Source organism: Salvelinus alpinus, chromosome 27, assembly GCF_045679555.1.
Source record: "Salvelinus alpinus chromosome 27, SLU_Salpinus.1, whole genome shotgun sequence".
Classification (NCBI taxonomy): Eukaryota; Metazoa; Chordata; class Actinopteri; order Salmoniformes; family Salmonidae; genus Salvelinus; species Salvelinus alpinus.
The window spans coordinates 21,627,160-21,641,512 of NC_092112.1; the positions used below are offsets into that span (position 1 = coordinate 21,627,160).

The window sequence follows — 14,353 nt, forward strand, 5'->3', positions numbered from 1 at the left end:
ATAGTGGACCACAGCCAGTATAACTACTGATTATAGTGGACCACAGCCAGTATTACTACTGATTATAGTGGACCACAGCTAGTATAACTCCTGATTATAGTGGACCACAGCCAGTATAACTACTGATTATAGTGGACCACAGCCAGTATAACTACTGATTATGGTGGACCACAGCTAGTATAACTCCTGATTATAGTGGACCACAGCTAGTATAACTCCTGATTATAGTGGACCACAGCCAGTATAACTACTGATTATAGTGGACCACAGCCAGTATAACTCCTGATTATAGTGGACCACAGCCAGTATAACTACTGATTATAGTGGACCACAGCTAGTATAACTCCTGATTATAGTGGACCACAGCCAGTATAACTACTGATTATAGTGGACCACAGCCAGGATAACTACTGATTATAGTGGACCACAGCTAGTATAACTCCTGATTATAGTGGACCACAGCCAGTATAACTCCTGATTATAGTGGACCACAGCCAGTATAACTCCTGATTATAGTGGACCACAGCCAGTATAACTCCTGATTATAGTGGACACAGCCAGTATAACTACTGATTATAGTGGACCACAGCCAGTATAACTACTGATTATAGTGGACCACAGCCAGTATAACTCCTGATTATAGTGGACCACAGCCAGTATAACTACTGATTATAGTGGACCACAGCCAGTATAACTACTGATTATAGTGGACCACAGCTAGTATAACTCCTGATTATAGTGGACCACAGCCAGTATAACTCCTGATTATAGTGGACCACAGCTAGTATAACTCCTGATTATAGTGGACCACAGCCAGTATAACTACTGATTATAGTGGACCACAGCCAGTATAACTCCTGATTATAGTGGACCACAGCCAGTATAACTACTGATTATAGTGGACCACAGCCAGTATAACTACTGATTATAGTGGACCACAGCCAGTATAACTCCTGATTATAGTGGACCACAGCCAGTATAACTAATGATTATAGTGGACCACAGCCAGTATAACTCCTGATTATAGTGGACCGTAGCCAGTATAACTCCTGATTATAGTGGACCACAGCCAGTATTACTACTGATTATAGTGGAGCACAGCCAGCATTACTACTGATTATAGTGGACCACAGCCAGTATAACTCCTGATTATAGTGGACCACAGCCAGTATAACTCCTGATTATAGTGGACCACAGCCAGTATAACTCCTGATTATAGTGGACCGTAGCCAGTATAACTACTGATTATAGTGGACCACAGCCAGTATTACTACTGATTATAGTGGACCACAGCCAGTATAACTCCTGATTATAGTGGACCACAGCCAGTATAACTACTGATTATAGTGGACCACAGCCAGTATAACTACTGATTATAGTGGACCACAGCTAGTATAACTCCTGATTATAGTGGACCACAGCCAGTATAACTCCTGATTATAGTGGACCACAGCTAGTATAACTCCTGATTATAGTGGACCACAGCCAGTATAACTACTGATTATAGTGGACCACAGCCAGTATAACTCCTGATTATAGTGGACCACAGCCAGTATAACTACTGATTATAGTGGACCACAGCCAGTATAACTACTGATTATAGTGGACCACAGCCAGTATAACTCCTGATTATAGTGGACCACAGCCAGTATAACTACTGATTATAGTGGACCACAGCCAGTATAACTCCTGATTATAGTGGACCGTAGCCAGTATAACTCCTGATTATAGTGGACCACAGCCAGTATTACTACTGATTATAGTGGAGCACAGCCAGCATTACTACTGATTATAGTGGACCACAGCCAGTATAACTCCTGATTATAGTGGACCACAGCCAGTATAACTCCTGATTATAGTGGACCACAGCCAGTATAACTCCTGATTATAGTGGACCGTAGCCAGTATAACTACTGATTATAGTGGACCACAGCCAGTATTACTACTGATTATAGTGGACCACAGCCAGTATAACTCCTGATTATAGTGGAGCACAGCCAGTATAACTCCTGATTATAGTGGACCACAGCCAGTATAACTCCTGATTATAGTGGACCACAGCCAGTATAACTCCTGATTATAGTGGACCACAGCCAGCATTACTACTGATTATAGTGGACCACAGCCAGTATAACTCCTGATTATAGTGGACCACAGCCAGTATAACTACTGATTATAGTGGACCACAGCCAGCATTACTACTGATTATAGTGGACCACAGCCAGTATAACTCCTGATTATAGTGGACCACAGCCAGTATAACTCCTGATTATAGTGGACCACAGCCAGTATAACTACTGATTATAGTGGAGCACAGCCAGTATAACTACTGATTATAGTGGACCACAGCCAGTATAACTCCTGATTATAGTGGACCGTAGCCAGTATAACTACTGATTATAGTGGACCACAGCCAGTATAACTCCTGATTATAGTGGACCACAGCCAGTATAACTACTGATTATAGTGGAGCACAGCCAGTATAACTACTGATTATAGTGGACCACAGCCAGTATTACTACTGATTATAGTGGAGAACAGCTAGTATAACTACTGATTATAGTGGACCACAGCCAGTATAACTCCTGATTATAGTGGACCACAGCCAGTATAACTCCTGATTATAGTGGACCACAGCCAGTATAACTCCTGATTATAGTGGACCACAGCCAGTATAACTCCTGATTATAGTGGAACACAGCCAGTATAACTACTGATTATAGTGGACCACAGCCAGTATAACTCCTGATTATAGTGGAACACAGCCAGTATAACTACTGATTATAGTGGACCACAGCCAGTATAACTCCTGATTATAGTGGACCACAGCCAGTATAACTCCTGATTATAGTGGAACACAGCCAGTATAACTACTGATTATAGTGGACCACAGCCAGTATAACTCCTGATTATAGTGGACCACAGCCAGTATAACTACTGATTATAGTGGAACACAGCCAGTATAACTCCTGATTATAGTGGACCACAGCCAGTATAACTACTGATTATAGTGGACCACAGCCAGTATAACTACTGATTATAGTGGACCACAGCCAGTATAACTCCTGATTATAGTGGACCACAGCTAGTATAACTCCTGATTATAGTGGACCACAGCCAGTATAACTACTGATTATAGTGGACCACAGCCAGTATAACTCCTGATTATAGTGGACCACAGCTAGTATAACTCCTGATTATAGTGGACCACAGCCAGTATAACTCCTGATTATAGTGGACCACAGCCAGTATAACTACTGATTATAGTGGACCACAGCCAGTATAACTCCTGATTATAGTGGACCACAGCTAGTATAACTCCTGATTATAGTGGACCACAGCCAGTATAACTCCTGATTATAGTGGACCACAGCCAGTATAACTACTGATTATAGTGGACCACAGCCAGTATAACTACTGATTATAGTGGAGCACAGCCAGTATAACTACTGATTATAGTGGACCACAGCCAGTATTACTACTGATTATAGTGGAGCACAGCTAGTATAACTACTGATTATAGTGGACCACAGCCAGTATAACTCCTGATTATAGTGGACCACAGCCAGTATAACTCCTGATTATAGTGGACCACAGCCAGTATAACTACTGATTATAGTGGAGCACAGCCAGTATAAATCCTGATTATAGTGGACCACAGCCAGTATAACTACTGATTATAGTGGACCACAGCCAGTATAACTACTGATTATAGTGGACCACAGCCAGTATAACTCCTGATTATAGTGGACCACAGCCAGTATAACTCCTGATTATAGTGGACCACAGCCAGTATAACTACTGATTATAGTGGACCACAGCCAGTATAACTCCTGATTATAGTGGACCACAGCCAGTGTAACTACTGATTATAGTGGACCACAGCCAGTATAACTCCTGATTATAGTGGACCACAGCCAGTATAACTACTGATTATAGTGGACCACAGCCAGTATAACTCCTGATTATAGTGGACCACAGCCAGTATAACTACTGATTATAGTGGACCACAGCCAGTATAACTACTGATTATAGTGGACCACAGCCAGTATAACTCCTGATTATAGTGGACACAGCCAGTATAACTACTGATTATAGTGGACCACAGCCAGTATAACTACTGATTATAGTGGACCACAGCCAGTATAACTCCTGATTATAGTGGACCACAGCCAGTATAACTACTGATTATAGTGGACCACAGCCAGTATAACTACTGATTATAGTGGACCACAGCTAGTATAACTCCTGATTATAGTGGACCACAGCCAGTATAACTCCTGATTATAGTGGACCACAGCTAGTATAACTCCTGATTATAGTGGACCACAGCCAGTATAACTACTGAATATAGTGGACCACAGCCAGTATAACTCCTGATTATAGTGGACCACAGCCAGTATAACTACTGATTATAGTGGACCACAGCCAGTATAACTCCTGATTATAGTGGACCACAGCCAGTATAACTCCTGATTATAGTGGACCACAGCCAGTATAACTACTGATTATAGTGGACCACAGCCAGTATAACTCCTGATTATAGTGGACCACAGCCAGTATAACTCCTGATTATAGTGGACCACAGCCAGTATAACTCCTGATTATAGTGGACCACAGCCAGTATAACTACTGATTATAGTGGACCACAGCCAGTATAACTCCTGATTATAGTGGACCGTAGCCAGTATAACTCCTGATTATAGTGGACCACAGCCAGTATTACTACTGATTATAGTGGAGCACAGCCAGCATTACTACTGATTATAGTGGACCACAGCCAGTATAACTCCTGATTATAGTGGACCACAGCCAGTATAACTCCTGATTATAGTGGACCACAGCCAGTATAACTCCTGATTATAGTGGACCACAGCCAGCATTACTACTGATTATAGTGGACCACAGCCAGTATAACTCCTGATTATAGTGGACCACAGCCAGTATAACTACTGATTATAGTGGACCACAGCCAGCATTACTACTGATTATAGTGGACCACAGCCAGTATAACTCCTGATTATAGTGGACCACAGCCAGTATAACTCCTGATTATAGTGGACCACAGCCAGTATAACTACTGATTATAGTGGAGCACAGCCAGTATAACTACTGATTATAGTGGACCACAGCCAGTATAACTCCTGATTATAGTGGACCGTAGCCAGTATAACTACTGATTATAGTGGACCACAGCCAGTATAACTCCTGATTATAGTGGACCACAGCCAGTATAACTACTGATTATAGTGGAGCACAGCCAGTATAACTACTGATTATAGTGGACCACAGCCAGTATTACTACTGATTATAGTGGAGCACAGCTAGTATAACTACTGATTATAGTGGACCACAGCCAGTATAACTCCTGATTATAGTGGACCACAGCCAGTATAACTCCTGATTATAGTGGACCACAGCCAGTATAACTACTGATTATAGTGGAGCACAGCCAGTATAACTACTGATTATAGTGGACCACAGCCAGTATTACTACTGATTATAGTGGACCACAGCCAGTATAACTACTGATTATAGTGGAACACAGCCAGTATAACTACTGATTATAGTGGACCACAGCCAGTATAACTCCTGATTATAGTGGACCGTAGCCAGTATAACTACTGATTATAGTGGACCACAGCCAGTATAACTCCTGATTATAGTGGACCACAGCCAGTATAACTACTGATTATAGTGGAGCACAGCCAGTATAACTACTGATTATAGTGGACCACAGCCAGTATTACTACTGATTATAGTGGAGCACAGCTAGTATAACTATTGATTATAGTGGACCACAGCCAGTATAACTCCTGATTATAGTGGACCACAGCCAGTATAACTCCTGATTATAGTGGACCACAGCCAGTATAACTACTGATTATAGTGGAGCACAGCCAGTATAACTACTGATTATAGTGGACCACAGCCAGTATTACTACTGATTATAGTGGACCACAGCCAGTATAACTACTGATTATAGTGGAACACAGCCAGTATAACTACTGATTATAGTGGACCACAGCCAGTATAACTCCTGATTATAGTGGACCACAGCCAGTATAACTCCTGATTATAGTGGACCACAGCCAGTATAACTACTGATTATAGTGGACCACAGCCAGTATAACTCCTGATTATAGTGGACCACAGCCAGTATAACTACTGATTATAGTGGAACACAGCCAGTATAACTACTGATTATAGTGGACCACAGCCAGTATAACTCCTGATTATAGTGGACCACAGCCAGTATAACTACTGATTATAGTGGACCACAGCCAGTATAACTCCTGATTATAGTGGACCACAGCCAGTATAACTACTGATTATAGTGGACCACAGCCAGTATAACTACTGATTATAGTGGACCACAGCCAGTATAACTCCTGATTATAGTGGACCACAGCTAGTATAACTCCTGATTATAGTGGACCACAGCCAGTATAACTACTGATTATAGTGGACCACAGCCAGTATAACTCCTGATTATAGTGGACCACAGCTAGTATAACTCCTGATTATAGTGGACCACAGCCAGTATAACTCCTGATTATAGTGGACCACAGCCAGTATAACTACTGATTATAGTGGACCACAGCCAGTATAACTCCTGATTATAGTGGACCACAGCTAGTATAACTCCTGATTATAGTGGACCACAGCCAGTATAACTCCTGATTATAGTGGACCACAGCCAGTATAACTACTGATTATAGTGGACCACAGCCAGTATAACTACTGATTATAGTGGAGCACAGCCAGTATAACTACTGATTATAGTGGACCACAGCCAGTATTACTACTGATTATAGTGGAGCACAGCTAGTATAACTACTGATTATAGTGGACCACAGCCAGTATAACTCCTGATTATAGTGGACCACAGCCAGTATAACTCCTGATTATAGTGGACCACAGCCAGTATAACTACTGATTATAGTGGAGCACAGCCAGTATAAATCCTGATTATAGTGGACCACAGCCAGTATAACTACTGATTATAGTGGACCACAGCCAGCATTACTACTGATTATAGTGGACCACAGCCAGTATAACTCCTGATTATAGTGGACCACAGCCAGTATAACTCCTGATTATAGTGGACCACAGCCAGTATAACTACTGATTATAGTGGACCACAGCCAGGATAACTCCTGATTATAGTGGACCACAGCCAGTATAACTACTGATTATAGTGGACCACAGCCAGTATAACTCCTGATTATAGTGGACCACAGCCAGTATAACTACTGATTATAGTGGACCACAGCCAGTATAACTCCTGATTATAGTGGACCACAGCCAGTATAACTACTGATTATAGTGGACCACAGCCAGTATAACTACTGATTATAGTGGACCACAGCCAGTATAACTACTGATTATAGTGGAGCACAGCCAGTATAACTACTGATTATAGTGGACCACAGCCAGTATTACTACTGATTATAGTGGAGCACAGCTAGTATAACTACTGATTATAGTGGACCACAGCCAGTATAACTCCTGATTATAGTGGACCACAGCCAGTATAACTCCTGATTATAGTGGACCACAGCCAGTATAACTACTGATTATAGTGGAGCACAGCCAGTATAAATCCTGATTATAGTGGACCACAGCCAGTATAACTACTGATTATAGTGGACCACAGCCAGCATTACTACTGATTATAGTGGACCACAGCCAGTATAACTCCTGATTATAGTGGACCACAGCCAGTATAACTCCTGATTATAGTGGACCACAGCCAGTATAACTACTGATTATAGTGGACCACAGCCAGTATAACTCCTGATTATAGTGGACCACAGCCAGTATAACTACTGATTATAGTGGACCACAGCCAGTATAACTCCTGATTATAGTGGACCACAGCCAGTATAACTACTGATTATAGTGGACCACAGCCAGTATAACTCCTGATTATAGTGGACCACAGCCAGTATAACTACTGATTATAGTGGACCACAGCCAGTATAACTACTGATTATAGTGGACCACAGCCAGTACTCTCCCAAGGTACAAGATTACATGTCATGCAATCATCAAACCCTCTGTTTGGTTTCTAGTAGTTTGGGTCTGAGACAGACTCTAGAGTAATTCTAGGAGCACAACTACTGTTGGCTATTTTCTGGTAAGACACGTGATCAATCTGATCATTTCACCACAAGTACGTGAGGCAGATTATGACTCACATCCATATGCCTTCTGTTGTTCAGTCTTACCACCGAAACCAAACAAGCTAACCGATAAATGCAAACGTCTGGTTCCCCATCAAATCAACATGTGAACGTGTATCCTCTTTCATATTGAAACATAAACATATACTTCAGGGGGAAAGAAATACTTATTTTTTCTAACTCAAAATCATAAGGAGAGCGAGATTAACTTTAAGCATGTGTTAAATTTTATAGATCAACAAGTAAGCTGTGTCTGAGTTCAGGAAAAGTCTTTCCAACTGTCACGCCAGAAATAATCTATCAAACATAATATTCCTCTGAAGCAACCCATTCCAGTCCAGGATAAATTCAAATTTCCTTCATTTTACTGCACATGTGCTGCCTCGGTCCACATGGGAAGGCTCTTCGTTTCCACCACAGAGACTCAGCAGCCTCTATTAGCCTGGACCCCTCCAGGGCCATTTTTTATCTGTGGACAAGCTAATTTTTTCAACTTCTGGGAGAGTCTGGAATTTTTTTCGAAATCCCAGGCCACAGACAGCTCTCGCATGGAATCTGGCGCTCGGCAGCCCGACCTGAAACACACTCAACCCCATTTTTCCATCGCCCATCATGAGGAAAAACTGAACAAAACCACAGTACATTCAACCTTTCAACCTTTCCATTTCTCTCCTCTAGGCGTTGATACATGCTATATCCCTTTCTCTCCCAAGCACTCTCCATTTCTCTCTCACACTCTCTCTCTTCCTTTCTTTTAAACACTACACTTAACCTTTCCATTTCTCTACAAAGAATATACACTACATTGGCTTGGAATATTTTCTAAATAAACAACTATGTGATTTTATGGCTGCCTGCATAAGCCACTCAAATAATCAACTGTTGATACATAACAAAATATACACACTATTGTTCTTTTTATTTGATCTTCTCCTCCCTGTTGCCTCACAACATCAGGCGGGATTGATTTTGTTCATGCATTTTACATTTCAAATAGCCTTGAAATTTCAAGCACATTGCAATGTCCTATGCTCAAGACAAAACTCTAGCCTAGGGATGAAATCTGCCGTGCGTTCGCATCCAGCACTAATACTATTAAGCCAAAAGAGCCTAAAGTTCTGTACCGCAGTCAGAATGAACTGTAGTTTTATTTTTGAAGTTGGGATCATGTTCTTTAGACCCTGGTCCATTGGAAGGGAGATTGTAGGTGCTGAAAAGCCGTGCAGTCTGCCCACTGCATGTTTGTCTTAATGACATCATAATGACATCCCTAAGGGTCAGACAACAGCAGCTTGAAACCTTTATAAACTTTGACAAATGCCAGATACAAATGTGGGATCTTAATTTGAGCCAGTTTGCTAAAGCAGGAAAATAATCCTGCAGCAACAGGACATTTGAATTATTATGTGGATTATACAGTAATTCATGGGTATTTTTGTAGGAGTTGATCCATTTTTCGTGAGGGAAAATCAAGTCTGAAGTTTCAAAATGGAAATTACATACTTCAGAAGCATTTTTAAACCTCAAATACACGACAAGTTTTACATTTCCTGCACTGCAGGAAAGTTCTCCTGCAACAGAGTGATCAAATTAAGATCCCACATCCGTAGGAGAGGGGCCAAGGGGGGAACCATTCATCCCAACGAGAGGGGGGATTCTCAGGGGCTATATCCTGAGGGAGGACAGTTACACAACTACTACTAACTACAGAGCCTGAGTCATAGTAAGAGTAAACCACCTCTTGACTTGGCCTGTAACCTTTATGACCGTCGTTGATTCAATTCCCATGATGCCTCTCTTTGGTTCTTTTTGATTCCTAGCACAGTCTTGGCTCCCCATCATCACCCCTCTCTGATGGAAATGGATGGTGAGTGCTCAGTATGGAGGCGGCCAGAATACACGCAGCTTTGAAGGTTTTTCACAGGTAACACTTTCCATATGCCTCCTCTGTCTTTCACATTCATCATCTCATCACTTTTCATTTGTTTTGTTACAATTATTCCATCCTCCTCCTGCCACATCAACAGACTGAATTAGAGGGAAATGCACAGTATGCTCACTCAATTGATTTCCTTGGTGTGAGAATAGAAGTCCAGGTCATCTAGACTGTCATCATTTCTGCAACAGGGACTTGAGGTGAACTGTGCTGGAGTGAGTTCCTCGCCATACTGGAGGCTCCACAGAAACGGCCAGCAGCATAGGCAGGTCTAGGGCTCGTAACACCATACTGAATATAGTGCACTACTTTTGACCAGTGCACCATTGGCCCATGGTCAAAAGTAGCGCACTATACAGGAAATAGGGTACCATTTGGGATGCAGGCCGCGGGTCCAGGACCACTTAAGGGCCTGACAAATAATTTAAACATTCATTTTACATTTACATTATTTGGCAAATGCTCTTATCCAAAGCAACTTACAGTAGTGAGCGTATACATTTTCGTTCGTACTGGTCCCCCGTAGGACTTAAACCCACAACCCTGGTATTGTAAGTGCCATGCTCTATGGGACCGTAGTCTCTCCTTAGTGGTTGAAACCCTAGCCTCCCAGCAGAGCCCAGCACAAAGTGTTCAGTGTGTGTTGGCTTTGTGGAGCTAAAGCTGAGAGAGTCCTGGACGCTATGTCAGCAAACTCAGAGATTCTGCTACTCCATGTCCATCAGGGGAGAAGTCAGCCGGCCGGCAGGGGCTCGGGCCTCCCCAATCAGCCTAGCCTCCATGACAGGCTGAGATGCATTCTGGGACCAGGAGCCATTCCCAATCGCAGCGCCAAGTCAAGGACCAGTCAAATATGCACCATTGTCCAACGCCTGGGGAAGGAATGCTGGCTAAAGTCAAACTCCTGTCATGAATGTAAAAGGGATGGATTCAGTGGAAAAAGGCGAAAGGCTAAGATTTTCACCGTACAAGACTCCTCGTTTGTTCCTGCCTGTGCTGTATGCGTGACTGTTTCAAAAACAGTCTAATAGAGCCTAGTGGTTCTGCTTCATGTCAACTCTGATGCCACTTCAAAGTCCATTCCATTGAAAGTGGGCCACAGTAAAGAACTAGGTCTGCACAACTCCTTGCACTCAGAAGTGCAACAGAAGGACACAATTATTGTGGACAAGAATATTAAATTACAGGCAAGCCCTCACAAATAAGGTACAGGGCGAGAGGAGAGAGAAGAATGACTTCATACCCCCCACCCCCCTTCCAATCCTGTGTGATCAAGCCCCACGGAAGCAGCTTTGACTAGCTGACTAGCACTGGCCCTAACACAGTTCAGCTTGGTGACCTCTCACCCTATAGCTGGTGATTTCATCAGGTGATGCAGCAGCTGTGTTATTGTGGCAGCACTCCGGAGCAAACAGCTTGACCCCCAGACAAAGCACAATCACACAACATGATTACCAGCCTCCAGAGGGATGGAGCTGAGCTGAATGCTACTAAAAAGGCAATAGATGTACCAGATAGCTGACTCATCGCTCTCTCCTCTCTCTCTGTCTCTGGTTGTTTATTATTGCTGTCTTTCTAAAGAGAGCTTTTTGAAGAATCTCTCTGAGAACTGACAGAAGACAAACTCATAACTTTGAAAATGAATGCCATGTTTTTATTCAAAGCACCATTCAATGATTCAGGTATAGACCCAGGTTTTGTCATAGTACAGTTAAAAGCACTAAAGGATCTGAGTTTTAGGCCTCACTACACTACTGTGCTGTTGACTCTTAGGACTGGTTCCCCAGACCCAGATTAAGCCTATCCTCCTGGCGCATCATGGTCAATGGAGAAAATCCATAACAAATGGTTTTAGTCAGAAACCAGCCAATACAGTCCAAGAACAATGTACCTATTTTGGGAAGTCTCTGTTCTGCTTACCTTCCAGTGTGGTTCCTTTCCCCTTCAGAGGGTCTCCTAGGCCAGAGGAGTAGCGTGCGCTGACGGCCAGGTCGTACTCAGTGCCAGGCTGCAGGTTCTTCAGGAGGACGTTGGTGTTCTCTCCCTTCACTGACACCTCCTTCCTCTCGCCACCCGCCGACGGATGGAAATTGATACGGTACTGGAGGACGCGGCCCGGTGCCGCCGCCCACGACAGCTTCATGGTGGACATAGTCTCGTCGAAGACCCGCAGGTCCCGTGGAGATCCCTGCCCTAAAAGAGAAGAAACGGGAAAAGCCACGCTGTCAATGAGGAGTCAATCAAGGTTGAAGTTGTTGGGCACAGTGTAGGTTCTGGCATATAACCAATTAACTCAGGTGTCTGTTATTACACTAGACAGATTGGAAAGACCACAAGTCTTCAAGAAATATAAAGGTTTTTGGAAAGGTACACGGTGAATAGCACAACAAGGGCATCATTGAAAAGAAGATTGAGGACAAAACATAAACCCATCTCGGAGTCAGCTGGGTGCTGGATGGGAAAGAGCCACTGGCTAGGATACGTTTTCTCCTTTAAACAAACAGCTGCTTCATTTAAAGGAGCTGGAACTGCTTTGAGTGCTGATATTCACTGAGAAGAATGTGGTTGCCGTGGTGAATAGGAGTAATTTTTGGTTTATTTTTCCGTCATCCTCCCTTGCTCCTTTGGCTCTGGCACTGTAAACTCCCGCATTTCTGATCAACATTTCACCACAAACACACACACTCACACAGACCTCTGGTATGTATCAAAAAATACCCGCCTTAGAGGCTAACCCCTTTGTGATGTCTTCCATTAACTTCCCGTCAAAATATAATGACACAGTAAGATTTGGTAGAATATTAGCTCAGTAGAACATAAAGTAGAAATAATTATCACTGGTTTGATGCAATAGGCATGCATGTTCACACCCCTTGACGCGAAGTGTAACCGAGTTTGATTCGTAGCGTCACTCCCCAGCTTGAAATGTCTTAAATAGCTAGCGTAATTGTCTAAGAAGTTGTCAAGCGGGCGGTCATGTTTGTTAGCAATCACGCTAATGCTAGTTAGCAGCTTTCTTCAAACTAAACCCAGATACATAAAAATGGTATCCACAAATTCATATGACTCTGAGGAAGTAGATAAAGGGCCTCATTGACAAAAACTATCCCTTTAAGCAAGCACAGTGTAACTGTTACATAAGCAGATGCCTAGTCACCTTCTTTGGTGGTGCCATCGATCTGCATCTCTCCGCCAGTGCCTAACTGGTACTCTGCAGCCACCGTCACACGGTACGTCGTTAAGGGGTTTAGCTCCGGCAGCACGATGGTGGTCTCTTGGCCGACAGTGACCGTCTCTAGTCTTGCGCTGTCGCCCCTTACTGGTACATAGGTCAGACGGTACCGTACCACCGCTCCTGGTGCTGGCGCCCACGACACCAGGAAACTGTCTGTTGTTTCCTCGGACACCCTCAGGTTACTCACTGTTCCTTGTTCTATGACAAAGATATGGGGTAAGAGGTCATACAAATATTAAAAGAGAAGTTATGGCATTTGCTTCAAATTATTTCTCTGTTGGTATCTGTTGGTCTGACGGTACTGACCATCTAGTGTGGTCTCGAATCCATTCAGAGGGAAGCTGTCTCCTTGGGCGTACTGGGCGAAGACGTTGACCTCGTAGAGGGTGACGGGCGTGAGGTGAGGCAGCAGAGCGGTGAGCGTGTCCCCGGGCACGGACATGGACACAAAGTCCCCGTTGGTGTCAGCAGCCGGTCTGAACTGGATCAGGTAGGACAGGACGTTGAAGGCATCGGTCTCCCAGGTAGCTCTGAAGCTCCTGGTGGCCACCTCAGAGAACGTTAACGACCTCGGTGGCAGTAAGCCTTCAGGAGATAGAAGAAGACTAAACATTAGGTCACAACACTCAGGATGCATCCCAAATGGCACCTTAATTCCTGTGTCCCTATTGGCACCCCATAGGGCTCTGGTCTAAAGTAATGACCTGTATAGGGAGTAATAGAGTGCCATTTGAGACGGAACCTGAAAAACAATAACAATGATCTATATTCCATTAGTGAAAATCCCTGTATTGTTTTCTATGTTTACGGTACTCCATGTTGTCATAATAGATTAGTATATAAAGATTATATCACAGGTAATCAAACCTTGTGTGAGTTGCACAATATACTGGCAGAGCTGAATGCTTTTTGGCAATGTAATGCAGAGTGACTAATATTTGGCATTATATTTCCACTTGGGAGTCCTCTTACTAACCCTGAGAGAGCAAGAGG

At 43.2% G+C, this 14,353-nt stretch overlaps 1 protein-coding gene across 4 annotated transcripts in view; it reads right to left on the reverse strand.

Moving 5' to 3' along the window:
* The window catches only part of LOC139556155 (collagen alpha-1(XII) chain-like), a 99,002-nt gene that overhangs the window by 71,680 nt on the left and 12,969 nt on the right, over window positions 1–14,353 (reverse strand). For 3 of the 4 annotated variants that reach the window (XM_071369729.1, XM_071369730.1, XM_071369727.1), the window contains exons 11-13: window positions 13,667–13,945; window positions 13,283–13,558; window positions 12,046–12,318 (exon numbers count right to left, since the gene is read on the reverse strand). The exons of the other annotated variant lie outside the window; for it this stretch is intronic. In XM_071369729.1, the coding sequence (XP_071225830.1) occupies window positions 12,046–12,318; window positions 13,283–13,558; window positions 13,667–13,945 (828 nt within the window). The remainder of the gene's footprint in view (window positions 1–12,045; window positions 12,319–13,282; window positions 13,559–13,666; window positions 13,946–14,353) is intronic. 4 annotated transcript variants of the gene reach the window in all.